Source organism: Sturnira hondurensis, unplaced genomic scaffold (assembly GCF_014824575.4).
Source record: "Sturnira hondurensis isolate 20B ecotype Veracruz unplaced genomic scaffold, ASM1482457v3 Scaffold0007406, whole genome shotgun sequence".
NCBI lineage: Eukaryota > Metazoa > Chordata > Mammalia > Chiroptera > Phyllostomidae > Sturnira > Sturnira hondurensis.
This window is the reverse complement of record NW_028080037.1, coordinates 15,924,168-15,952,155: the sequence shown is the minus strand read 5'-3', so window position 1 is coordinate 15,952,155 and position 27,988 is coordinate 15,924,168. Positions and strand designations below refer to the sequence as shown.

Below are 27,988 nucleotides of genomic sequence, written 5' to 3'. Positions count from 1 at the left end.
GACACACCACGACTGCGGAACAGAGGCCGAGAAGGATGACTGTTTATAAACATTTGGAATTTTATTTAAAAAAAAAAAGAAAGAAACAGAAACATCACAACCATGAACATTGTTACAGTTAGTTAGCGGCCCTCTTGGTTCTCCACAATGATACTGAGCATGCTCACAAGGGGTTCCCATTGTTTAGTCTTAGTTATAACAACCATCTTTAGAAGGAAAAAAAAAAAAAACAACTCAGCACACTACCATTTAACTTGTTTTAATGTTTCTTCACAAATGGTGAAAAATACTAAAGTACAGACAAGGAATAATCATAATGTTGTGACCAACATTATAAATATGGAATTATAAATTTAAAACATTTTCTGGTTTAAAAAATAAATCTGGTAGTCAATGCAGCTCTGCGGCGTCTCTGCATCTAGTAGGGCCGGTCTCTGCGCTCCTGGCGGTGTTCACCTCTGCAAGGCAAAACAGAGAGGGCACCGGGCAGGGGGCGGGGTTAAGGCCGAAAACGCAAAGGGGCTGCACCCTGTGCCCAGCAGCCCACAGCTCGTTCCCACCATCACATACTTATCCATTTTCCCAGGTCCTCCACGCCCTCCTCTTCTTCCTCCCATCTGTTCCATCAAAGGTCCAGGAGGGCCTCCAGGGCCACCTCGTCTTCCTCCACCAAAGCCACCTCGGTCCATGCCCCGGCCACCACGGAAGCCACCTCTGTCTCCACCACGGCCACCTCTGAACATGCCACCAGGACCACCACGGTCCATGAGGCCACCTCTACCTCCCCGCATGCCACCAGGACCACCTCTGCCACGGTCACCACCTAAGGGAAAAGGACACGTGAGAACAGATCAGTGGCTTGACAGAATGGGTGGACACTAAGGTTCTGCAGACACGCCCCAGAAGCAGCTTAGGATCTGCTCTCTTCTATCAGAGCAGAGACAAAGCAGGTCCTTTCCTTGATCTGAACCTCTTCTGTAGGGCACTATTTCAGCAATGATAGAATTTTAAGAGCCCCAGGATGACTACACCCACCAAGTTAACAAGAGGTTTAGTACCAAGAAGTGGAGGGTGCGCTCCCCAAACCTGTACCTACCCGGAGGTGGGAAGGGCGGTGGAAGAAAGCCTTCAGGCTTTGGAGCCTTACACTGGTTGCATTCTGTTCTCCAGGCAAAGTTCTGGTTTCCACACCCCCTGCATACAATTATATCACAACAGAAACCACCAGTTAATCGACCTAAGACATGTAACAAGCACAGGAGACCGGAAGCAGGCACACACTATGCTACACCACCATAAACAGTAGGTCCTGGTCAGACACCTGTCCACAAAAAATGGACCATGGCCTCAGGCAGCAATGTGCCCACAGGACTGGTGTTGGAGCCTACAAGATGTCTGTACGAACACATACATGTGGACAATAGAGTCCAGTGGAACTGTGACCTTTAGAAAATTCTGAAGCAGCTGGAAAATGACCGATTAGGCCAAGCCCACCCAACAGATCAATGGGTCATCATTATGCTCCTTCAGCCAGAGAGAACCCACCATTCCCCTTCAGAATGGGAAGGGGACGAGATGTAGAGTGACTCCCTCGCAGACCAGCAACTTCCCAAGAGAAGTACATACGGATTGGGGCACTGCCAGTCTCCCGCTCGGTGCTGGACATTTCCTCCTCCAGATGGGTTCCCTCGGGAACCCCGGGGTCCTCTTGGGGGAAAGCCTCCTCTGTCTCCTCCACGGCCTCCCATGCGACCCATGGGTCCCCCAGGACCTCCTGGGCCCCCTGGACCTGCAGTAAGAAAGACCCACCACACTTTATAGCACCAGATTTGCTAATAGTGACATATATCACATATATGAGGGACATATGAGGGAATTCAGAGACCACAGCTGTCATTACCCCTTCACACCTGCTCACACTTTCCCACAGACCCAAGCCCCTACACCTGCAATCTGCAGCTGCCCCTCAAACAGTGTGGATTTGGACTGTGCAGCTTGGAACACACAGATCACTAACAGCGCAGTAGGTCCAACCCCATGTTGTCTAAGGGTCACCTGCACTGCAGTCAGCCCCCACAGCAATAGTGGGAGGGCAGGTGTTTCACCCATGACCAAAGCAGCACATATGCAACAGCTCCACGGCTGACCCCCAGGCAGAGTGTTCTACCAGGAGCCCAGCCTCCCTGACAATCAGGCCATGCTCTGCGCTTCCTTTTACTCCCATAAACTTTTAGTCGCCTGCATTCAGTGCTGTAGTACTGATTCTGTATCCCTTCTCAGTATTTTTGTTTAAGAAACGTTTAAAAAAGGATTTTATTTATTTATCTTTAGAGGGGAGGGGAAGGAGAGAAGGAGAGAAATATTAATGTACGGTTGCCTCTCGTGGGCCTGCAACCCAGGCATGTGCCCTGACTGGGAATCGAACTGCGATCCACTGGTTCACAGGCCCGTGCTCAATCCACTGAGCTACACCAGCCAGGGCCCTTCTCAGTATTTTGAATTGGACCGTCTTCATTCTGGACATCAAGTTTTTCAAAGAAAAGTGCACTGAAAGACTTTCAAAACAGTATAAGAGAGCTCAGAGCAGGTGTCCAGTGAATACCTCCACGGAGCGGCGGCGGCATCCCCCTGCCCTCTCGGGGGGGCATCCCCCCCCGCATGCTGTTCATCGGAGGCTTCTTCCGAGCAAGAGAAACTTTAAGTTTGCTTCCTTGAAAATCTTTCCCTGGAACAAGATGAAAGCACATCAATTACTCCCAACCCCCAACTCTTCCCTCCCTGAGGGGCTCAGCAAAGCTAGGGTGCCCCTTCTCACCAAGCCCACTGCCCTGCCACACCGGAGCACCCTGCCCAGTCTCTCAGAGCTTTCTGTGAAAGGGTAGATAAAGCCTTTGAACATACTTAAAGCCTCTCTACCCTAAAGAGGAAAGCAAGCAGGGGGTGGGTATGAAGCGTGCACTGGCACCTTTGTCCCGAACAGGGTAATAAGCAGAACATGTGGAGAAGAGAGGAGAGCTGGGACTTGTCCTTTGGCACTTTCCTGTTGGTTTTGTCTGTGGTGAACTGCAGGATCAATCTTAAGGCCATTCATATGTATTTAACCCAAATGTATGGTGGCTAAAATGTCCGTGTGGTTTTCTGTACCTTCTCATACCTCTGAAACCACTTCGGAGATAAGAGAAGGTACCACTCTGTTCTCTGAAGTGGCTTAGAAACAGTGCAGAGAACAATGCCCGGACAGTGAGCGTCAAATATGTTAGTAAAACCCTCTTTACCAGCAAGCCGACATATGCGACATTTGCACCAAGGCCCTCCCTGCACCCCAGAGCAAGAAAGGAAGGATGCCAGCGCCCGCCCTTGCTGACATCAGGGCTCCTACCATCAAACCACTCCACAGCGGCCTTGGCAGTTGATGGATCTTCATAGGACACTGTAGCATCACCTTTGGGTTTCCCCGTTTCCTTGTCCAAGTAGATATGGATCATGGGTTGCCCGGTTCTCTTGTTCATCTAAGGCATAAAATTGCATAGTTAAGCTGTAATCAGAATAAACTAGATTTTTGGGGAAAAAAGTCCATATGAAATTCAGAGAAATCTCGCAAACTGTCAAAAAAACAGCAATTTTAAACAGGCACACATTCAGTAAGATATTAATTTATCTGCGTAGTGGAATTATGATTGACTTAAGTTACTCAATTACTACAACAAATACATGCTTAAATGAGTTTTCCCTTTTAGATGTGTTTTGTCCTAAGAACCAAAATATGTGGAAGGGTCCCAAGTGTGCCAAGTAAACAGTATGAGCCTCACTCCTTCCCTGGCTGTCTTCTCCTGGTACCCTTGAACCTGTTCCATGTTCTATGTCCACACTATAGGCACCCAGTGAGAGTGACCACCTCTTAGGCACTCCCCTTAGGCACTTGGGTGGTGAGGCACTGATACCATCACATAAGACATGATTTGCACAAAGTAAAAATAACCTTCAGATTAAGTACAGTACACGGGGCTGTGCGTGCGCTGAAAGAATTTTTGAGGAGTCCAACACAACTAGTTTTTTCCTCCAGAGCTAGAACAGATCACTAGTTTTTCAGCCGACCGCCAGATGCAGTTGGCTTGAGTTCAGGAGCCACATCATTCAAGAATATGGTTACATGTATGCGTTTTTGCATTAAATTCACATTTGATCAAAGTGCAATCTATACATTTCTTTATATATCTAGTGATACTTAAGAGTCTTGATTATAGAGCTTAAAAAGGAGGGGAGCAATGGCTATATTTACAATGTAATGACACCTATGTTTTCATAAGGGACATACACATAAAGACTAAAAGAGTGGTATGTATGATGAGGTATGTACTTTTTAAAAAGACGATTTATTTATTTTTAGAGAGAGGGGAAGGGAGGGAGAAAGAGAGAAACATCAATGTGTGGTTGTCTTTCATGTGGCCCCCTCTGGGGCCCTGGCCCGCAACCCAGGCATGTGCCCTAACTGGGAATTGAACTGGTAACCCTTTGGTTTGCAGCCCGTGCTCAATCCACTGAGTTGCACCAGCCAGGGCGAGTTATGTATTTTTAATCTCCTTTATGAGACACAGAAATGTACAATATTCATGAGAAAAAAGACCACTCAATATTATAAAAATGTCAATTCTCAAATCATCTTATAGATTCAATAATACCCAATTGGGATTTTTAAGGAACTTCATAAACTGATTCCAAAATGTATTAGAAAAGAGCAAGGAACAAACAGTAAAACATTCCTGAAGAAAAAGAGCAAAACGGAGTATCTGCTTTACTAGATAATCAAGACATAGCGATTAACTGTTGTTATTAACATACAAGACAAACAAGGAGCAGATCCGGGGATGCGTGGAACTTTCTCTGTAAAAGACACAGCATTATAAACCTCTGGGGAAAGGGGAGATCTTTCAATAAATGTTGCCAGAACAAGAGGTCTTGCAAATAAAAAAAAACAACAAAGACATGTACTGATAAGGAAAAGAAGAAGTTCAACTAACTTAAAATTGAGAATTTCTGTTCATCAGCCCTGGCTGGTGTGGCTCAGTGGATTGAGTTGCTGACCTGCAAACCAAAGGGTTGCTGGTTCAATTCCCAGTCAGGGCACATGCCTGGGTTGTGGACCAGGTCTACAGTAGAGGGCAGGCAAGAGGCAACCACATATTGATGTTTCTCTCCCTCTTTTAGAGAAAAAAAGAATTTCTGTTCATCAAAAGAAAATGAGTAAAGCAGTGAGACAAACTGGGAGAACCTATCTGCAACCCAGACCAGGATCAGTACTCAGACAATATCAACATAAGTGGTTGGCCAAAATGCCCATTATGTCTTTTTCTAGACAAAATAAAGGACTCCCCGCCCCCTCCATCCAAAACTGTATTGGTTATTTTGAGTATGTCCACTATCTCCTGGTGTTGGCTGCTAGTGGGTAGAGGCCAGGAATGCTGCTACATGTCTTCCAATGCGTATCAAAGAATAATTTGGCCAAAATGTCAACAGTACCTAGAAACTTCACAAACCACTTCTGACACATTCAATCAGTCACAGCACCTTCCTCATTCAGTGCACAAATCTTTTTTCTGCATTGCAGTTGTGTTTTACCTTTCTCAAAACAACAAAGCACAATATGCCAAAAATGTTGCCTCTCTTCTTTTGTCTTTAATATTAATATGGCACAAAAATTCACCAATTTTTTCAAAAGCATGACAGCCGTCGCCATATAACCCAACAAAGTTATTTCAAATGGGGTTAGAAACAAGCACTACTCGAGCTGTCGTGTGGGAAACGTAACGGACTTGTTGGCCAATCCAATGCAAAGATAGACCTCCCCCCCCAACTGGAATTTACTTATAAAAAATCTTGCATTTATTCTTACATGTTTAAACTTCTGTCTCCTTCAAATACTCTCCATCTGATGCAATCTATCAATTGAGACATTTCCTTACTGCTCAAAACAGTTTCTGAACACTTTGAGCACTTCTGTCATACTGTTTCACCTCTTCAACTTGGGCAAAACGTTCCCCTTTGAGGACTTTTTTTTCAGTTACTTGGGGTGAGATCTGGTAAATAGGGGGTCATGCGATTTTTGGTCAAAAACTGCCAAACACTCAGTATGGTGTGGGCAGGTATGCTTGTAAATTACCCATGATGAAAGGGGCAAATGCATTAAGAGTCTTAAATTAAAAAAGAAAAAGAAAGAAAAAGAAAAAGCACTGAAGTCGAACGCAGCCTCTCACAACCCCAGCTGGCGCGCTGACACAGGTGGGATCCCAGAACACTCACCTACCCCCCTAGCGGGAAGCCTGTACTACTACAAGTAGTCTGCCCTCGTAAACCAACAAATGACAACCCAATGAAAAATTAGCGTAATGCACAGGCATTTCACCACAGATGGTAGGCAGTTTTAACACAATAAGCAACCGGGGGAAAAGCAAAATGAAAAATCCCATTTCCATTTTCTTCCGCCAAATTAGCAAAAGTTTAAAGACATGATTCCTAGTAGTGGTAAGGTTGTGGAGAACGTGGTATCAGTAACACACGCTTGCCCAACTGAGCATGAGGTCAACAAAAGACAACACTCTGACCCCTCATTCCTCCTCTCTACACAGATGACCAGAGAATCAACTGTGAATGACAAGAATCTGACTGTACATACAATGAAGAGAGAAACCAGTGCCCCATGCCCCAGATGTGTACAAGAACATTCACTACAGCGTGGTTTATATACTATAACCTAGAAACAACCCAACTGTTTTTAAAAGAATGTATGAATGGTTGTGATGTGTTCATAAATGATACAAGATTCCCAAACTTCTGAGCTTCTAATCTAGGAACCCTACATTCCTGTCTCAAAACCCCAGTTTCTCAGTCTTCCCCCTTGTAACCACCCCAACTGCACTCCCAGTAGCTCGGACCAAAACTTTACAGTCATGCCAGCTTCCCTGAGTCTGCGAGGCAAGCTCCTGTGCAAGGACCTCTGCCCTGCTATTCCATTTTTCTGAACTACTGTCTCCACACTGAGCTTTACGGATGGGTATTCCTTTTTAACTGTGTTCCCTGCTGTATGTACACTCTAAGGGTTCTTTTCTGGTTTTTCCTGGTGTGTTCTCAGACTAGTACTACCTTATGACTGAATTATCAAGTATGCTTAAACCACGTTTATTTAGCATTTACTTATTTTTTTTTAAATTTCTGTTCACTGTAATAACTGCTAATGGCAGCTGTACAGCAATTTATTTTTTTAAATATTTTTTATTTATTTATCTTTAGAGGGGAAGGGAAAGAGGGAAGGAGAGATGGAGAGAAATATCAATGTATGGTTGCCTCTGGTGTGTCCCCTGCTGCGAACTGGCCCGCAACCCAGGCATGTGCCCTGACTGGGAACTGAACCGTGATCGTCTGGTTCGCAGGCCCACGCTCAATCCACTGAGCTACACCAGCCAGGGCTATTTAGCATTTATTTAAAAAAAAAAAAAAATCACCTTTTGTCCTGACTGGTGTGGCTCAGTGGGTTGGGCATCATCCCACAAACCAAAAGGTTGTCAGTTCAATGACTAGTCAGGGCACACGTGTGGATGCAGATGTGCGAGAGGCAACAAATTGATGTTTCTCTCCCTCCCACCTGCCTCTCTCAAAATAAATAAAATCCTTAAAAAAAATGGTTTTTCGGGGTATGTTAAGGAGCAAACTATAATACAACCAGAAAGAAAAGGTCAGGCAACTTCAGAAACTACTCTTAATATCAATTCAGTATCTTTAAAATGTTCTGTGGCTTCAGGATCTGCCAGACCGCATGGTTATAATACTGTGACTTACCTTAACAACTCCGCACTGCTTGAAGAAGTCTGCCAGATCATCTAGAGTCACATTGTCATTTAATCCTTGTACATAAATTGCACTGTTGTCAGAATCTTCATCTGGATCAACAGGTGGGCCTTTCAGAAAAAAGAATATAGAAGGCAGATTACTGTCATGTAATGTATAAGGGTTTATCAGCCAACTGGTCCCTACTACCCACTGGTAGGTGGTCATCATAAACTAAGAGAGCTACCAACCACATTAGCAAGAAAGCCACAGAACTTCTGGGTTTACTTTATTTAAGGTTTTGGGTATGTTAGGGAACATAGGATGAGTAGATGCTTTTCTTAAAGGAAGCCTCAGACTACCTGTAACAGCAAGAATCTGTTAGGCTGCTGATCTCTCTCTCTCACACACACACCACATTCATTATTATTTTTAAAAAAATATTTTATTTACTTACTTTATGAGAGAGAGAGAGGGCGGGGGGCGGGGGGAGAAGAGGGAAGAGAAACAGCAATGTGCAAGAGATACATGGATCAGTTGCCCCTTGCACACCCCCAAGCAGGGACCTGGGCCTACAACTCAGGCATGTGCCCTTATCAGGAATTGAACTGTTGACCCTTAGGTTCACAGGCAATCCACTGAGCCACACCAGCCAGAGCAATGTGCTATATTCATTTATAAAGTGTAATGTAAAATACAAGAGTTCAAAATTACCTAGATCAAGATCTGGTCCTTCATCCATGGGTCCTGCCAACCAGGAAAGATCATATGAAATATTGTTAGTGCAAGTCTTGCAAGCTACAAACCTTACAAACACACATAACTATCTACTACACCACCATTTGATGGGGCTTCATTAAATTCAAAATGACCCGCACTGCTAAAATGGAGCAGTGCCCCTTTAACATTTGTGAAAGGTTTGCTAGGGTTTGTTTTTTCTTTGCTGGTTTGCTTTTAAACCATTAACCAAATACACTCTCAATGCTTATGTGCCAAATTAGTGTTAAATTTAAGACAAAAATTTTCCTCCAAATAAACCAAATTTTAAAAGTGTATTCTCCCCCATATTACAGAAGCAGTTGCTCAATACTTCAAGTTACCCTTTGTTTTGTAACCATAGGTTAACCATATTACCCCTAAGACAATGCCGGCAGTACCCATTAGTTTCTTTTGTATAGGTCATCTTTAAACCACTTATGAAACTAATAAAAAAATTATAGTTTTCTAAAAACTGACTGTATTTTTTTTTAAAACACTATCCATGGTAATACTCAAAAACTTACCACCAGGCTTATTGAAGCCACCTCGCTCTCCAGCGCTGCTGGGGGGATAAACGAAGAAATGAAGGCCTTTCCCTTTAAAAGCCAGTACCGCTCTGAGCCTTGGGGGGGCTCGTGGGGAAGAAGGGCACTGGCTAAACACATCTCCAAACAATGCATCTCTCTCATCTTGTCACTATGCCTTTCTTCAGGGCAGCTTGCTCAAATTTCCTTTATATACAACCTTGCTTGTCTGATTGTACACACCAGTGTGGTTGGTTCCTTTCATTTCGGGGGCTGGTATTAATAGTGCAATACTTGGCAAATGAGGGGGAAAAATAGATCCCAAACACCCACCCCATCAGCTGAAAAAAAGAAAGAGCTTAGTGAAGAGAGGAACAGAAAGCTGGGGCAACTGCTGTAGTGAACTTTTCAATGTTCATAAAGGTGCACCCTCAACCTCTCCCAGGGGAGAGCCGACTGAGGCCCTGGCTTCCTAACGAGTCACAGTATAGTAAAAGCAGGAGACAACAACATTGAATGCCAACAACACACACCAGAGGACGCATCCAGCCAATCTTCAGCATAAAGCTATACATTTCAGGGCACGAGTGAATTTAACAATCGCTGTGGAAGGAGAATTTACAACCAATACCAAAGCTCAATGGACTGGGGGTGCAACTTTATAGACATATCAGTTGAGAACAGTAACAGTGGCAGGATAAAGTTACCGCCTTATGTACTTTAAAGGGGAAGGGAATACAAATTGGGTCCTTTTTCTTTTTAAAATTAAATAAAGGCAGCTCCTCAGTGGGAGGCCCTGAACTTTTTCTAACCAGTATTGCACCTTTAATACCTGAATATACAATTTCAAGCTGTTGCATGCAGCTTTGTTTCCTTTTTTAAAAAAGTACACACCATAAAATGTTTTCTCTCTTTAAACACAAAAGTTTACACTTTAATGTTACACAATTCTAGAGTATTATTATACCTCCTCTGGTTAATTACCAAACAACAAGTATGCAGTTACCAAAGTTACAGAAGGATTCCATTTATACAATGAATACATTTTGTTAAAAATATTCTATGTATATTTTTCCTCTCCATATGGACACCGTGTCTAGTCCCACTTTTCATTATGCTGCCGGCTGAGTACTGAGTACGGGTACTTTTTAAGTATTGGTGTATACAAGGCTCTCACTTTGTAACCTGTAGCATATAAATGCGACAAAGCATGTTAAAAAGTTTTCCACGTTTAACAGCCAATGAAAATATCAAAATACTGAGGCAATGAAAAAGGGCATGTTAACAACATTGAGTGCCTTACCTGCAGAAGACACTGAAAACCATCACCACACCACAATAAAAAAGAGGGGAGGGGAAATGCCCCTGTCCTGTCCCCAAAGGATCCAACTGACTGCTTCAGTCTGTTGAAAAACCTATGGGGAAAGCCATGGTTTTTCCTATGGCTCCGGGAGACTTCTCATCCAGAGAGAGGACCCCTCTGCTAGCAATGTCTAGCAAAATTAGAATGATTACTTCTGAAGCATTAAAATGAATCAATTTTAAATTGGTTTTGCGATAGAAAAACACTAAGACTTCTAGGTGATTAGAAACGTGATGATAGTAATTTCAAGTGTCTATGTCTATTTTAAAACATCCATAAAGAAGTGAAACCTTTATAATGGAATGACTTTTTCCAAATCAGAAGACTGATTTTACTTTATACCAAATTATTCATAATTTTTTTCATCTTGTAAAATGATTGTTTCTTCCAATAAAGATTTCACCAAAAAATTTTAAGTTATGCAGAATATGCAAAACAGTATTTTCAATCGGTATCTTTCAACAGTAAACAGATTTACTAACACAAAGTTAAAGATAAATTTTTTAATAATCTATTTAATTTTGAAGTCCACTTCTATAAAAAAGAAATCACATTTAACATTTTTTCTTGAATCAACAGTAACATCAAACCCAATTTATACTTAATATAACATTCTGCATAACTTTACCAGTTTATATCGGGACAGAACACACACAGAACTAAGCCTTCTGGATTATGTTAACCGCCAACATTATACTTCACCTTCATCAAAGTACAGGTATCAGGAAGGGAAGCGGGGATGGGAAAAGGGAGGGAAGGGCAGGCACAGATAGCAAGGTTATGCTACTGATCTAAACCAAGTTTTCTAAACCAGATTGTGCCATCAATCAAAATGGCCAAACCGATTTAGATTTCTTAAAATCTCCAACAAGGAGTAATCCTATAATTAATTATATACATTACTCTTAAAAAGCTAGTGGATTTTTCTGTATATCAAGTGTACCTCAGGCTATAGTTCAAGGGCTATGGGACCAAGATCTTCAGCATTAAGTTCAACAGTTCCAAGTACAAACAGAAGTTGGGGACAAACATTGTGGAAAACAGCTGCATTCCTTTGCTGCAGTATATACACCGGGTATTTCAAGACAACCATTCAGAGACAGTTAGTTAAAAACCTAGATTGTTAGAAGGGTTGTGTGTGTTCCATCCCAAGTTTATTACCCATAGAGGCTTTTGGCCTCTGGAAACCATGAAGGGAACTGAAAGCTCTAATGTCGAAACCATTCTTTGTTCTCCCCAACCCAACCAAGGCGCTTGGCAGGGAAAAAAAGCAAACTGCCACTTAATCTGTGCCATAAAGATGACATTTCCATGTTTTAGAAGATGGCTTGGGCTCAACAGATTGTCCATGGAAATGTAGAAATAAATTTCTTATGTCTTTCAGTCCCTTCTTTCCATTGAAAATCCTATGGATGAAACAAAATTAGGTAAAAGGAGAAAAGGTTTGCTCTTACCCCATTCCACCGCGTCCTCCTCCCCGCCCACCTCTGCTCATGCCTCCACGATCAAATCCCCCTCTTCCCCTGCCCCGGTTATCAGGGCCACTCATGCTCCGGTTCTCTCCTGGTCCGGAAAATCCTCCAGACTCCTGCCCATAAACACCCATGCTACTGGGGTGGTCCTGTCGGAATGAACCTGAGGAAAGAGTCACATCTGTAAGCCATGGACCAGCATTTATACCACTGCCTGTTGTACGCTCTCCTGGAATCACAGAATTCTCAAGTGCAAGGTACTAACCACGGACCATCCTCTTTACACTTTTGATAAAGCACCCCTAGTCATAGGCTAAGTTTAACAAAAACTGCTGGTTCATCAAGGCTGAAGTAATCTTATATAGTTAGCCTAGAATAAAGCACTCCCAAACAAATTTTAAAAAAGCCCTCTGGCCAACAGTTTACAGGGTTCTATATTCTAAGATGTTTCCAAAAGCTGTTTTTTAAAACTACACTCAACAAACAAAAACAAGAGCCAGGTTTTTAGGGCTTTAGCACACTGCTAATAGCTGGGCTCCACCAAGCAGCACAACTCATTTCAGAGTCATAAAAAAACATGCTCATGAGTGGAATTTAATGAAGAAAAACAAATAAAACCCCCCCAAAACAAACAGCAACAAAAACCAAGCAACCAAACACCCCCCCCCCATTAATCTGGATAGAGATTAAACTGTGAAGACTAAGTTTTTGATGGCTTCTCTACATAAATGAAACTATTCCATGAGGAGGACTTTTTTGCTTTATGGATGTAACAAAACAAAACAAAACATCAAAACATAGTGTTTATTTGATTATCAAAACTGCAGTATCTTCAACAGTGACCTGCTCACTGTCAGTGAGTTTTGGTGGGCAGGCCACAAGAAATACTAGCCTCACTCATTGCATGTAACTCCCCAAAGAGGGCAGGAATGCAGTGCAAAACATTTTTTCCTAGTCAGTTACAAACTTTTTTTTTGCAAGGCATACTAGTAATTACATCAAACAAAGTCTTTTTGGGACATTCAAGCTATTAGCCAGGATGTTATGCCCTAAAGATGCACCCTGGAGTCCAAGAGCCAACTAGTAAAGAACACCTCCCCGTGTTCAGAAACTCCAAACATAAGCACTCTTATTTGGTTTTCTCTCTTAGTAACTCACTCTGCTGCCCGTAGCTGCTGCTCTGTTGGCTATATTGACTTGGAGCCTGGCTGTAGGATCCAGTCTGAGGGGGGTAACTAGTGGGCGGCTGCTGCCCATAGCTGCTTTGTTGACCATAGCTACTCTGCTGTCCATAGCTGCTCGGCTGCCCATAGGTGTTCTGCTGAGAGTAACTGCTCTGATCATAACTAGTCGGCTGTGTAGAGGAATAGCTGGAAAAAAAAAGAAAGAAAAGTTTTTAGTTAGGAGAGGCTTATTTCTTCAAGTCCCCTAAACACAAGACATTCATATTCATGGCATGTGACATAGAAATCCTTAAAAATATGAAGTTACTTTCCACACATCAAAAACTTAAATTTAAAATAAGCAAATATATTTTTAAGTATTTTATTTATTGATTTTAGAGAGAAAGACAAAGGGAGGGGAGAAAGAGAGACATACACAAATTAAGTGCAGCATTTGCTTCTCTAAATCTGTCTTGAATGATAACAATGATTTTTCTGAAGGTACCAGGCTGGTTGGTGTGTAGTCCGCCCCCCCCATAAAAACGTAAATATATCTAAGTTTTAAATTGCTTTGCTATATATATATAGTTTCAAACTTTTAGGCATGCTGACCATTTAGAAAATCTGGGCATCAGCCACTGTATGAAAGATGGACATTAATCTTTTTGGCATGGCGAGGAAACTAACCAAAGATACATTCTTACACAGAAATAAAGGTTTAAAAAACAGATATTAAATTCTAGATGAACCATGATAATGAAAACTAAAATATTAAAACAATAAAAAAATACAATTAAACTAAGCCTTTATCACCATATCCCTCACAAGTGTAAGGATTCAACTGGCTCTCTTCCCCAAGTTCACCTCTTCGACTCTCCAGATTAACTGCTTTCAGTGTAACAGGTATGGGGGGCTCAGTGGAAAAACTGTTTCATGTCCTGCCCACTGTTACTCCAAATTGTACAGACACCAAGTCAACTGTATTTGCTGCTAAACCTGTTTATACCTGCTGTTCTTCAATGTGGAAGCCAATAAAATGAGTGCAAAAAAGAGAGCTGTTTCTTCCAGCAATATTAACACTTTAGCACACAGTTCTGGAAATTCACTTGAAAACTTACTTCATGCCCTGCATTTTACCTGCTTTCAAATACTTTTGTTTCTCAGTCATTTGAATTAATGGAGAAAGCAAAACCAAAAGAATCTAGAGTGGTAAAAATATTATCTGTACTTAGCCAGGTACTGTTATGGTAACCTGGGACTGAGGTTTTGGAGTTTAAAGCAACAACAACAACAAACCTCACCAAGGATATGTTTATTGATTTTATGGGGGAGGGAGAACATGCAAGAGAGAGAGAGGAAGAAACATTGATGTGAAAGAGAAACACTGACTGGTTGCCTCCCATATGCACCCCAACTGGGGATCAAAACCTTTTGGTGCATGGGACTGTGCTCCTACCAACTGAGCCATCAGCCAGGACAGGATTGAGGTTTTAAAGTAACAATATGTGGTCAGGCTCCTCATTGGGCACCAGACATATTATATCACCTCAGGAAGCAGAAGCAAACTGGTCCATGGCCTGAAAAAACTGTTTTGTCGTTCTACTAGCTCATCCGCTGCAAAAACAACGATACTGACCTGGTAGGAGGATAGGACGGTGGCGCTGTGACTGGCTGCATTGGGTAGCTCCCAGGTACCTGGGGATAACTGTAGTTACTCTGTCCGTATCCCAGGTTGGGCTGGTTGTAACCCCCTGTGCTAGATTGAGGCTGACTAGTCTCAGTGGGTTTGTTACCATCCTGTGGTCTAAAAGGAGAAATAAAAAAGTGAGACTTTATATTCTCAACCACAAACTCTTGGGTAAGAATTTAAGAGTAATATACCATGTTAGGATTAAGTGTGGAAATAAATACAATTGTAAAGTGAATGACATCATGCCCAACGTCGGTCCATGTGTATTTGCTGGAAGAGAACACTAGGAGGGGCTGAATTAATCACATCCATGTAAGAGACACCAACATGCTCCTTTCCAATGGCTGCAAAAGGTGGTCACAGTATTTTGTGTTGCCAGTTTAAGTCATCTGAGAGGCAGTTTGTTAGGAAAGAAAATGCTGTGTCTCAAAAAAACTGTTGAAGACAAACAAGAAACTTGAACAACAATAATTCAAGTTTTACATCTATATAAATCCATGGCATTTATAGATTTAGACTACCTGTAGATTTATGATTCATTTATTAAGAACAGACCCAAAAACATTTCTTTCTTTTTTTAATCCTCACCCAAGGATATGTTCACTGAGTTTAGGGGAAGGAGAGTAGGGTAGAGGTAGAGGTCGGGGGGGGGGGGGGGGAAAAAAAAGANGGGGGGGGGGGGGAAGAAAGAAAGAAAGGAAAAAAACAAACACCCCAACAAACATCAGTGTTAGAGAGAGACAAGGACCAGTTGCCTCCTGTATGTGCCCCAATTTTACAGGGAACAAACCTGCAACCTAGGAATGTGCCTTGACTGAGAATTGAACCTGCGCTTCCTGTGTACAGGACAGTGCTCCAATTGAATGAGCCACCCAACCAGGGTGAAAAAAATTTCTTAACTTGGTACTGCTATAACTTGCCTCCAGGTCTCTACAATGTAAATGCCACAGTAGGGTAGACAGTCCCCAACCCTCTCCTGGCTCCGATGAACTGGGAAATATCCTTATGTGAGGAAATCCAATCCCAATCCCAAGGAGGTTTCTATCACCTCTTTGCCCTAACATTTTACAACTGGATTGCAGCAAAGTGAGCCTGAGCTATTTTAAGCAAAGTCCCAAGAACCAGCAGACAGATCAGAGAGGATGGGGAAGTACTGAAGCTCTTCTCCAAAGAGCGTATGGGTCACAAGGACCCCTCTTCTTTCCAGTGGAAAAGGGAATAACTGTCACTGATCACAAGACACACAGCTGTTTTAAAATGGTAAGGACTGAAAATGAAAAACATCAAAAAGAATGACTTATAATAGAAAAACAACATGCGAAATCCTCCAGCTACAGCTTGGACATCCTGCTATGATGGAGTATCAAACGGGACTTCAAATATCTGATAGCACTCGGAAACGGGGCCCTACAGGAATCCGTTTACCTGACTACTGCAAAGGCTAACAGATTTACACTACACCAAGTAGCTCTCTGATTACTGACTGTACATTTTAGGAGTAACTTCACAAGCATTTGCCACAGCTAATTTCTTAACCTCCGCATGAGACTAAAGTCTAGGTTACAAGCTGATCTCGTTTACTCCCTAAACAATCTTTCACGTCAGAATTCAGTGTTCCTTCAAGACTGTATGCAGAAGTTGCCTAAGTGCCTTGCCTAAAGCAAAGACCTGACATCTTCTGTTAAGTAATAATTAATGTTTACCCACTAACCAGTCAGAGTATGAACTCTGCCTGAACATTCATCCCGTAGCAAGGTACCCAATTAAGGATTTACACTTGCCTGTGATAGTCAGATTGCCAAGCCACCATATAATACAGAGAAAATCATGCCAACTCCTTAAGCTGACTTTTAGCTATGGACATATCCTTTATTTATTGACAACTAGATCACACAACTAGTTCTTAACCACATGATGCCATACCCCCACCCCATCTAGCACACTGTGAACTACCATGTTCTTTCTTCTCAGAGAGAAGCTGTTACCCATTTATAGGGCCAATAAACCAAAAGTACAATTCTGTTAGTTGTGTTGTTGTGAGGGAAACCATACAATTTTGCTCTGGGTTTAGAAAAGTCAATACAATAGCTCCTCCTGCCTTAAAAGTCTCTCTTTGGAAACTTGACAAGCCATTTATCAACAATCCTTTTTTTGGCCCCTGGATGGCACCATTCTCTACTAAATGGAGAATAACATGTGGTGTGTTCTGGTATGTTACTGTAACAACTGTAGGAACAGTCAGCACCTAAGAGTATGAGAGCACGACCATTAAAAGAAACTAAGTAACGGAGAGTGTGTATAGTTGCTCTCTCCTGAAAACCGAAAATGTGGCTAATGCCCCAGTGAGTTAAAGGGTGAATGTGGCTTTACCTTGCAGGTGCTGTGGCTGCTGGCTGTTGCCCATAGGCTGGGTAAGCAGGCTGAGTGCCATATGCAGACTGAGCTGCATAGGAGGCCTGGGTGGTGGTGACCGTAGCAGTGGTGGTATCGTAAGCACCAGTGCCATACCCCTGAACAGGCTGACTGTATGCCTGGGGGGCAGTCGGAGCAGAATAACCTGGAAGAAAAGAGAGCTATGTCAGATTTCTGGCTCCTCAAAGATCTGCCTGGACACTCATTATCAAAACAATTTGTAAACCACCTACTTTCAACCATCACAATTTTTAACCCCATTAAATATTTCCCAGTCATTTGAGTAGCAAGAAACCAATATTTAAAGCCTAAATTCTCTGAAAGCACCCTGTCTTCATTAAAGCATTGCCTTCTTTTGCTCTAAAACCACACCTAATGGAAAGGAGGAGACAGAGTATGCTACAGGAGAGTGTTGGTATAGAAACCAGGGTTCCTCTGCCTGCTCCCTCCCCCAAGAATTCAATAGAATACACATTTTCTTTTGCTAATTCTACACTGGTTTTCGGTAGCAGGCCTCATAAGTTTCTCAACTAAGGATCCAAACGACCTCTGGTGTTTGTGAAAACACCATAGCAGGAATAAAATGTCCCACAAAGGGAAGTAAAAGACAAAGACATAGCATTCTAAAATAGCTACAAATAAGGGTCCAGACTTAGTTTTAACATTAAAACCTGTAACTTGGAATTGCTTGCTTTCAGGTTCAAGTGCTCCATCATGAGCAGTTCATGTTGAATTTAAGAAAGCTGAAAATTCTAGAGAACATGCTTAATTTTTAGTGGGAGGTGTTAACAACTGATTGAACACTTCTAAGAACTGCTGGTTTTGTTTCAGGTAACAAACTACTAAAAGAATGCTTGCTACATTAAGCTCTGAAATGGCACATGGGTTATAGATATACTACAAGTTACATTTGCTTAAATATAACCAACAAAGGTAATCCTAAATTTAACTTTTTTTGTAAATTGCTTAAAAGTAAATGTTTTCAGATAATAAAACCATCTGAGCCTCTAAGATGGTCATCAAATGACCCATATCCATTCCTCTTACTCACCTACCACAAGCCAAAAGATCATCTTCCTGCTCACCAACACTGGAAGTAGACCTTAGGGCTCCCTGACTATTCCCCTAACCAAAGGTCACAAAGACCTGCTCTCGCAGATCAAGACAGGTAAAAACCTGCAGCTCCTAACTTGAGTCACTTCCCTGTGAGAGATGTTACAATCTTTCCTGGCATTGGGGGCTCTTCCTGGTCACTAAGCACAAGCCAGCCATGCAACAATAAGTTAGACCTATTATTATACGGTTCACTACTTCTACCTCTGTGACTCTAACTAAATAAACCCTTCCTTATAATTCAAGGGAAAAAAGTTAGGTCTAGTTGTCAGCACTTATATCCATCAAAGAAAAATGCAAATCTTACGANGCTCACCAACACTGGAAGTAGACCTTAGGGCTCCCTGACTATTCCCCTAACCAAAGGTCACAAAGACCTGCTCTCACAGATCAAGATAGGTAAAAACCTGCAGCTCCTAACTTGAGTCACTTCCCTGTGAGAGATGTTACAATCTTTCCTGGCATTGGGGTCTCTTCCTGGTCACTAAGCACAAGCCAGCCATGCAACAATAAGTTAGACCTATTATTATACAGTTCACTACTTCTACCTCTGTGACTCTAACTAAATAAACCCTTCCTTATAATTCAAGGGAAAAAAGTTAGGTCTAGTTGTCAGCACTTATATCCATCAAAGAAAAATGCAAATCTTACGAAGTAAAAAGTTTCAGTATTAAAAACAAATCCTGTTTTAGTTAAGCTTTTGGACCTCAGACTGCACAGGGTACTGTAACTCTGTTCGAGATCCCAAACATTTTGGGAAATTCTGAAGTTAATTATACAAAGATAGTAATTTTCCTCTCAAAACAGGAAAACAGGAAGCCTCAAACAATGTAAGTTTTTTGAGTTGGCATGTTGTCCATCTGAACGTTTATTAGAAGTTCAGGTCAGAGTCCTAATAATGTTAATCATGTATAGCACTCATTTATTTAAATTTAACTGGAATCTAATTCCACCTACCCTCTTATTCCTAACAGATTATTTTCCCCCTACATGACAGGCCATCTATAAGATTTACAAGAAGAGCAATTAAAAACAAAAACAACAAAATAAACTGATCAAGGAAATGTATCACAAACTATGCAGCAACAGAGGCTTGTAGAGCTAAAGATTACAGTAACAGACACCGGGTTAATGAATAATCTTTTAATTAATCTGTAGCACCAACACAAGCAGCCGAGCAAAATGAGCAAAAATTCACAGAGCAAAATGATTTAACGACCAAAAAAAAAAAAAAAGGCAACAGCAAAAAGGCAACACATCTACTATGCGCTGACAACTTTAAGGAAAAAGATACTAAAAAGCATTATACAAAGAGACCAAAATCTTGAATAAAAATTTAATATATCTATTTCAATTAATGAATCGAGATTTATATATCTCCCTTTCTCATAGTTTTTAAGAACTTCTAGAAGAGAAAAATGTCTTTTCATACATTCCTTCCAATAATTGTCCGATGACTGCCATAAGTAAAGGCAGCATGAGCTAGGGAAAAAAGCTGCAGGTGTGGTCAAATCCACTTACTACATGTCAGGATCCTACTTAGTTTGGGTTGGCTCCAGTTTGCTCATGGGGGTTAAATTTGGTTCCTACATGCCAGGGGTTCATGGGAGAATTAGGAGATATGAAGGGTCCTCCATATGCTATTAAGTCTATACAAATAATTCCTCGTTACCTTTTAAAAAAGATTTTAAAGGAGGGAGAACGGGAGGGAGGGAAACATGGATGTGTGGTTGCTTCTCTCGCGCCCCCCACTGGGGACCTGGCTGCTAGCCAGGCATGTGTCCTGACTGGGAATTGAACGAGACTCTTTAGTTGACAGGCTGGCGCTCAATCCACTGAGCCACACCTGTCAGGGCTAATTCCTCATTATTATTAAGTGCTATCTCTTGCCCATCAAAGCTACTAGTTTCCTGTATTAGAATGTCCTATACTTTTTGTGCCCACAGGCTCTAATAACGAGTTTTTCAACCAATGCCAATGTAAAATACATGGCTTTGCAGTCTAGACAGCCACTGCATATCCTGTAAATGATTTTATCATGTCTCTGTAAAGTAATCTAGGGACTCCAAAGGCTGGTATCTAAGAGTATTATTTATTTTTAAATGATACTTGTTTTTAAAAAATGGCTGAAGGTAGTCAAAAACTTCCCGTTACAAAGTAAGTCGTGGCAATTAATAACACTGTATTATATACAGTTGTGTCTTGGTATCTGCCTGGGATTGGTTTCAAATCCCCTGAGATCTGAGAATACTCGGGTCCCTAACACAGAATGGCATGGAACAATGCATGCATGTCCAAAAGTTGCTAAGAGCGTAGATCTTCAAAGTTCTCATCACAAGAAAAAAAATATAACCATGTATGATAATGGATTTAACTAGACTTACTGTGGTGATCATTTCACAATACAGTATATATAGATATAAAATTATGTTGTACACCTGAAACTGTTATGTCAATTATAACTCAATAAAAAATGTAACAGCTTGACTATATAAAGTTCATCTCACTTCAAAATTCTCTGCTAAAATTCCAACTGCACAGTCTTAGTTTCAACTTTCCCTAAAGTTGTAACTATCACCAACAGAAAGTTTAAACATTTTGCAACCTATTCAAGATACGTATTAGACAGATTGGGAGGTACTTCCCATCGAATCCAGGACACAGTTACTCAATAAGATAAATTACAAATAGGTTTCCCCCTAATAAAGATTCTGATAGGTTATATATAACTTAGGAAACTGAAGATTGAAAAAAAAAAACACTTTTACATCTGTAAGACTTTTACATTAAATGTTCTTTAGTAATAAAAATAAAGATGGGAGTGAAAAGGCAGAAGGTAGGGATCCTAAAACATTTACACAGCACTAAACAGAAAACTACTATAAATTTTTCACATCCTCTACTCTCAATTCCAGTATCAGAATAGTTTATTCTAATTCTTAGAACAGTTTATTTTTAGCTCCCTGGAATGCTGTTTTATAGATATACATATATATATATTAGACATACTATGGGTTAAAATAATTAACACTTAAATAGAAAATAAAATGTGTCTGGACTGGAAACCGACAGACAGACAAACATAAGTAACATGCAGGGTGGCAGTCTTCGCCTCTAAACAAATCTAATCATGCATCTACCCTTCAGGAAATAAGGGGATATCAGCTGGGGAATAGTCATCTGAAATACCTCTGGGAAAGTGAACTATTATTAAGGCTTGACACAAAAAATGTGTAAAATAAAACAAAAGCAGAATCTTCCCCAAAATCACATAAAGAAAAAGACATGGATCTGCGAATGGCACCTGAAGCAGTTTCCCATTAGCACCTTGTTGTGTGTGATGTTAGAAAGTTTGAGGGTTAAACGAATGAAACACCTAAAGGGTTAACATTACAGGGTTAAACAAGATGGAAAGCATTTCCCATGCAAGAATGAGCAGGATAGTCAAACCTGTACTGGTCCCTTCTACTGTGGAAAGCACAAAACAAAAAGTAGAGGGTATACTATCAGATGAAGTAAACAGATGTGAAAATCAGTTTGATTTTTTTTTCTTAGCAGCTCAGTTTAAGAAGGTTCCTTCTTACCCAGTTAGCATTAGTATAATCTTTTATATATTCTCCATTTTGTTGAGATTATTCAATATACCTAATAAAATAGTTAAAAGGAAAAGTTCTTTTCTCCCTTGGAATTTATTCCACCCACATTCTATTAGCAATCCCTCAAGAAGACTATAAGGGAAAAGGAAAACAAAAAACAAAAAAAAACAACAAAAAACAGCTGCTTCTAAGAATAAAGGATCCCCAGATGCCAAGATATAGACCAGAACATACACCAAAGAACACAAGTAACAAGCTTCTTAGCAAACACCCTGGCTGATGTGACCCCAAAATATCCCCCAGGCAGGCTTTACCTGTGGGAGGCTGTCCATAAGAAGTTGCATAGGCTGTCTGCCCATAGGTAGCAGTGGTCTGAGCCTGGGTATAGCTTACATCAGTGGGCTGTCCATAGGTTCCATAACTTTGTTGCCCATATGCCTGCTCAAAGAAAATGAATGCAAAAACTTCATATACATAAACCTTGTATTTTTAAGGGGGGAGGGGAAAGGACAGGTGATTAAAGTATTATGAATGCTTGTTTTCCTTTATCTGATTCACATATTTTCGTAAGTTTAACTACAAAGAAGTTCCTGGGATAATTAGGCAAAACCACTGTTAACTATACAGGAGATTAACAAGACACTCTCAAGGGATGAGCAATAAGGGAACAGGTATATAATTGCCAGCATTAAGTGTAGCAGTTTAAGCAACTGGAAACAAATGTTAAGAAGATAATATGAAAAAAGAGAAAAAAAAAGAAAATGGGGCTGAAATCTGCACACAACTTTGAAAAACAGATTTTCAGCAGGACAATCTGTTCACCTCCAAGGAAATGAACTAGAACACTGCATGTGTCCTTAAGGTTTGCACACCAACCGCATTGGCTTTTGAACTTGGACATCAGTAATACAGAAAACATGGCAAAGAATGGGGTATTCTTTCGGATATTTACTATGATCGTATTCTAGATCTGAATTACCATTTACATAGTTTCTGCCACACACCCCATTCTGCCTGTTCTAGAATGTTTCCATGAAGGTTATTATTACCCATTTTATGCCCTACATATATTTCAAAATTTGAGGTGATTTTGAAAACCATAGGAAGAGGCTAACTGTATTCGAATCTGTTGGCCTAGAGTTTTAAACATGGACTCGGAGCCACAGGAGTTGAACCCAACACTCACTGTGTGACCGCAGGCAAATGCCTTAATATTTATGAGCTGCCATTTTTTATTTGTGAAATGTCACAATATCTCCTTCTTCTGTATAAATGTTGTATGACTAAGTTAAATAATTTTAAGCATAATAAAAGAGAAGAACCAAGCATGGAGCAGGATACCTAATTTAAGAAATGATACTAGAAAGGTATGAAGAGCTAGCAACTCCAAGTTTGGGGATGATTTCATTTATAATGGCATCCCCACTGTCAAAGTTTAAAATATATGGTTATTTAATGATTACAAGCATATCACACTTTTCTATAACCTAATTTCTGGAAAAGAGCTGTTCTAACTATTTGTTTTAATAGCTGAAACACTTTACTTGGGGATGCCGCTATATATACTTATCTCAAGGATTACCTGGGTGGTCTGTGCATATCCTTGAGTGGGCTGGGCGGTGTAAGCACTGTAGCTGTAAGAGAAATTAAATGGAAGAACTCAATATAGAGCATTCCGATTCCCTTACTAAATCCTCCACAACTATAGCAGGCTCTGTACTTTACAAAGATTACTCAGTTGCACACAACATACTATTGTAAAAGACTGACTTACCCCTGCTGGGCTGCAGCTTGGCTGTAGGTACTGTAATCTAGAGGAAACAAGGAGAGAAAATTGTGTGAGGTCAACAAAAAAGGGGAAAATAACGGGGAAGGAACTCAGGTGGCAAGAAGACAAATTCTTTAAACTGTTCAGAGAGGACCTACAGGTAAGCAAAGAGTTCCAAATGAGTACCTCTTATTTCTTAACGCCAACCCCCAATATAAGTCTAAGCCAGTTTACTTCAGTTTGAATACAGTGCCAACTAATGAGGTCAAGTTCAGCTGATTTGGCAGAGATACTTTGCATGTTCCCATGACTACAAACCCCCTTTATTTTTATATTTTTTATTTTTTAAAGATTTTATTTATTTATCTTTAGAGGGGAAGGGAAGGAGAGAAGGAGAGAAATAACAACGTATGGTTGCCTCTTGTGAATCCCCTGCTGGGAACTGGCCTGCAACCCAGGCATGTGCCCTGACTGGGAATCGAACCACAGTCCTCTGGTTGGAAGGCCCGTGCTCAATCCACTGAGCTACACCAGCCAAGGTCACAAACCCCTTAATCACAGGCTGTTATTCCTAATACGTGATCATCACCCTAAGACTAACAGAACAAGATGAACCAATAGGATGAGAAGTTCTAGCTTTATATAAAAAGGAGGCAAGCAACATTACAATGCACAACATCAGACTGATTACATTAGTAGGTACATCTCCTCAAAAACTAGTTTTTCCATTGCTCCCTCACTTTTGCAAATCAGACCAACTATAACTCCCCAGCAGGACTATGAAATGGAATGGCAAAAAACAGAAGTCATCTCAATCAAGTGTTTTAAAGGGTTTGAGGACTGCATCAGGGCTGCAGTTGTACAATAACTCAGAAATCCCACCGAAGCAAAGTTAAGGTAGAATAATCCTGATATATAGCAGAGAAGGCATTTGATCTTTTCGGGAGGAATTTGGTTTTAGATAAAACCATCTTTTAAAAAATTCAAAATGATTTTGCTCTGGTTGGCGTGGCTCAGTGGACTGAGAAACCGAAAGGTCACTGGTTCGATTCCCAGTCACAGCACATGCATGGGTTGCAGGCCAGGTCCCCAGTTGGGGGGTAAGAGGCAACCGGTCGATGTTTCTCTCCCTCTTTAGGGGGGGAAAAAAAAGACTTTCAACTTTAAAAAAAATGCCACAATTTTTCTTCCCCTGTCTTCTTTCTTTAAGTAAAACTTCCTGTAATTTTCTTTTAAAAAAATTCTGCCCAATTTTCTACTCTTCACAAGAAATACCCATCTTATTCTATGTTAGCAGACAGCACTGCCATTAGGGCCAAACAAATGGGCCCTTTCTATCCCATTCAGAAAAGTTTCTCATCTGAAAGCAACAGTTTGATGTGGCAGCTCTTCAGGGAGCAGTTTCCACCCCTACCCCATCCAAAGGCTGCTCCTCAGTCTAGTGGGCGTGAGACCATTTTGCTGAATCCATCTTTTAAGTAGGCTCATCTTTCTACCTCTTCACTTCACTTGACTTCTTACTTTCCCCTGTATGCCCTTAACTCAGAATTTGAATCAGCATTATCAAATCAACCTTCCAAAGGCTATGAAATGACTTGCTCAAGACAACCTTAGACATTTGAAGGTTAAACCTTAAGGCATTTTCAATAGCACCACTAGGTGTGCTGAGGCAAATGAAAATGAAACACAAATCACTTCTTCCATGTATTCACAAAATACACCCCCCCAAACATCAAAAAACGGAGTACTTCAACCTATAGTTTGCTGAGGCTTGCATGAGAAACTCTAAGTCACTGACATCTAAGTTCAATGTTTGCAAAAGGACTTTTATACAAGAACAGTTATATAAGACATAAAATTGGCAAAGCTGATATGTAACCAATGTCCTCAGATCAGTGTGAAACCAGATGCTTTTCACAAAAACTTACCTGTCTACAGCACACATATATATATAATTATTGTTTATTATATATATATATGTATATATAGCGCCTCAAAACTGCTACAGTCACACAATGGTCAGATTTAGCAGTTACCTTTTGTTTTTAACCCCCAAAGGCACAGTTGAAGGCTACTAAAAACAGGTTGGGGTCGGGGCGGGATGTGTGGATGTGTGTGTGTGTGTGTGTGTGTGTGTTCCAAGTGGGCCTTCAGAGTGTGCGCAATGTTCTAGTTTTTGGTCAGACCGGCAGTCACTTGGGAGTTGGCATTGTAATCCTTTGTAGAAACAGACATACACTGTACTTTAGGTACTTTTCTAATACACCTAACATTACCCAAGTCGACAGCTTTCAGGCACTTTATGATGGTCCTCACCACCCAAATGGTAGAGATTTAGAGCTTCAGATTACACAATAAAACTCAGTAGGGGGCAATTTTGTGGGAGCCACAAAATGCTCTGCCTAAAGGTCAGAAGTTAAGGGCTCAAAAATCTCTTAAAAGGTCCAGCCTAACTCCTTTATTTTAAAGGAAAGAAAGCCCAAGTTCAGATACCTTACCTAAACTTAGAAAGACCCCAAAGCCCCCCCGCGGGCCTGCTGCTGTAGTCTAACACAACACACGGTGGGTAGCAGTACACAGGAGCATGAGCAAAGACGACCAGAAAAAAAAAAAAAATCGGCAGTATCCAGCCACACACAAATTTCGACGTACACATTCTGACTCCCTAAGCTTTAACAGGGGAGAGTAACACTCACCCTTACAAAACTCGAACACTGCAGGGAGAAGGAAGGTGGAAAGGGCTCTTTGGAAACCATTTTCCACCAGGATGTCTTCCTGGACTGCAGGGTGTCAGAGTCCTCCTTTTCTAGGGGCACTCTGTACCCTGGCCCCAACAGCCAGCATTTACCTGCCTGATTACTGACCACATGGTTGGGGAAAGCTCTTAAACTGTCCTTAAGTTGCTGGATTCTGAACGATTTTCAATTACAACTCTGAAGGTTCCAGAGCGCCTCCCGTCTTCCTATTTTCTCCCAAATGCTTTTTAAAGCCTGGAGTTAGGGGACATAAGAATAACCCTCAGGAAAAAAATGCCCCACTTTACCAATAACCTCAGGTTAGCTAGTGCAGGAACTGGCTACAAACTGCAGGCCAGATTTAGTCCACACTCTTTAAAACACTCCTTGCAGCAAGGACCCTTCCCTAGATACCACGTTCGAACTCCTATCCCGAGGCTTTCTTTCCAAGTCCACTAAGCGCCTCCTTCCCCGTCGGCTTAACCTAGGCACAGAAATGCATGAGAAGACTGCCTAAGCATAATTCCAATGCCGGCTCGGGCCTTTTGTTTCTCCTAGGGCAAACAGGCCAGAAATTTCTTTCGGTAGGGCCCGCAAGCCAGGCAGGTCTTATTGTACAACGGATCTCCCTCGGCGTTTGCTGAAAAATTGCCCTGAGAAGCTACTTAATTGCTTTCTGGGGCGGGAAGGAGATGGAACTAATGGTAAAAACGAAGAGGCCCCAGGGACCACCGACGGGTTGGGAGCTCAGCCCCTTTAAAGCCCAAGTCAGGCAGAAGTTCAGCTTGGGGCTGGAACTCTCCAAGGGGGCAGCTAAGGGGCACCGGACGCCCCCGCCAACCAGGCCTTAAGGATGACGGGGCTCTCGCTCATAGGCCGGCGCCCCTCGGCTCGTTAATCCGCTATGCCTTTTTTGTTTGTTTATTTGCTTCTCGGTCGGGCAGAATCGCCCTTGGGTTTGGGCCGCCACCCTGGAAATAAGGTGTGGAAAGTCACAGCATACTCGCGGCTTTTAGAACCGTCTAGCACCCCGACCTTCGGTTTCGGGGTGCCGAGCTCTAGGCCTGACCGACCCTCCCCCACGCGGGGCCCGAGGCCGCAGGCCCCGCCCACGTGGCGGACGGCCCGAAGCGCGGGGCCCCGACGGCCTCCACACAATGGAGACCACTGAAAGGCCCGCGCGCCCCCGCCACCGCGAGCCCCCGCGCGGCAGGGGCGCTGGAAGGTTCCAGAACCGGCCTGCCAGGTGGGGGAGGGGAGAGAAATGCGAGTCCTCGAGCTCGTCGAGCAGCGCCGGGAACCTCACACTATTCTTAGAAACTCCACTCAGTCGTCTCGGCCGCCCCCAGATACAAGCGACCCTCGACTTGGGCGCCCTGGCCATGGCCGGCGCGGCCGCATTTTCTCTACACTCACCCGTGGACGCCATTTTCTCTCCTTCCTTCTCGTTCTCTCAACGTCCGTCTCCCTCTCGCTTTCCCTCTAGGCGCCGCACTGCGCAGGCGCGAAACCCGCAACCTCGGGCGCTACCATCCGGCCAGGCCACGGGGGGAGCTGAGAGAGGGATGAACCACA

At 42.0% G+C, this 27,988-nt stretch overlaps 1 protein-coding gene across 2 annotated transcripts; it reads right to left on the bottom strand.

Annotated features, from left to right (window-relative positions):
* Positions 1–38: 38 nt before the first annotated feature.
* Positions 39–27,931, bottom strand: EWSR1 (EWS RNA binding protein 1). 2 transcript variants are annotated; one of them, XM_037052429.1, is made up of 17 exons: positions 27,830–27,931; positions 23,685–23,721; positions 23,493–23,544; positions 22,225–22,348; positions 17,160–17,346; positions 14,736–14,903; positions 13,095–13,306; positions 11,919–12,099; positions 9,102–9,139; positions 8,533–8,565; positions 7,831–7,949; positions 3,380–3,509; positions 2,603–2,725; positions 1,627–1,789; positions 1,097–1,194; positions 571–823; positions 39–458 (listed from the first exon to the last, which is right to left on the bottom strand). In XM_037052429.1, exons 1-17 carry the CDS (start codon positions 27,840–27,842, stop codon positions 419–421), a joined length of 1,971 nt encoding a protein of 656 aa, XP_036908324.1. In that variant the 5' UTR covers positions 27,843–27,931; the 3' UTR covers positions 39–418. The 2 variants fall into 2 exon arrangements, with proteins under 2 accessions (XP_036908324.1, XP_036908325.1); XM_037052430.1 differs by having other exon boundaries at positions 9,102–9,136.
* Between the last annotated feature and the right edge of the window lie 57 nt (positions 27,932–27,988).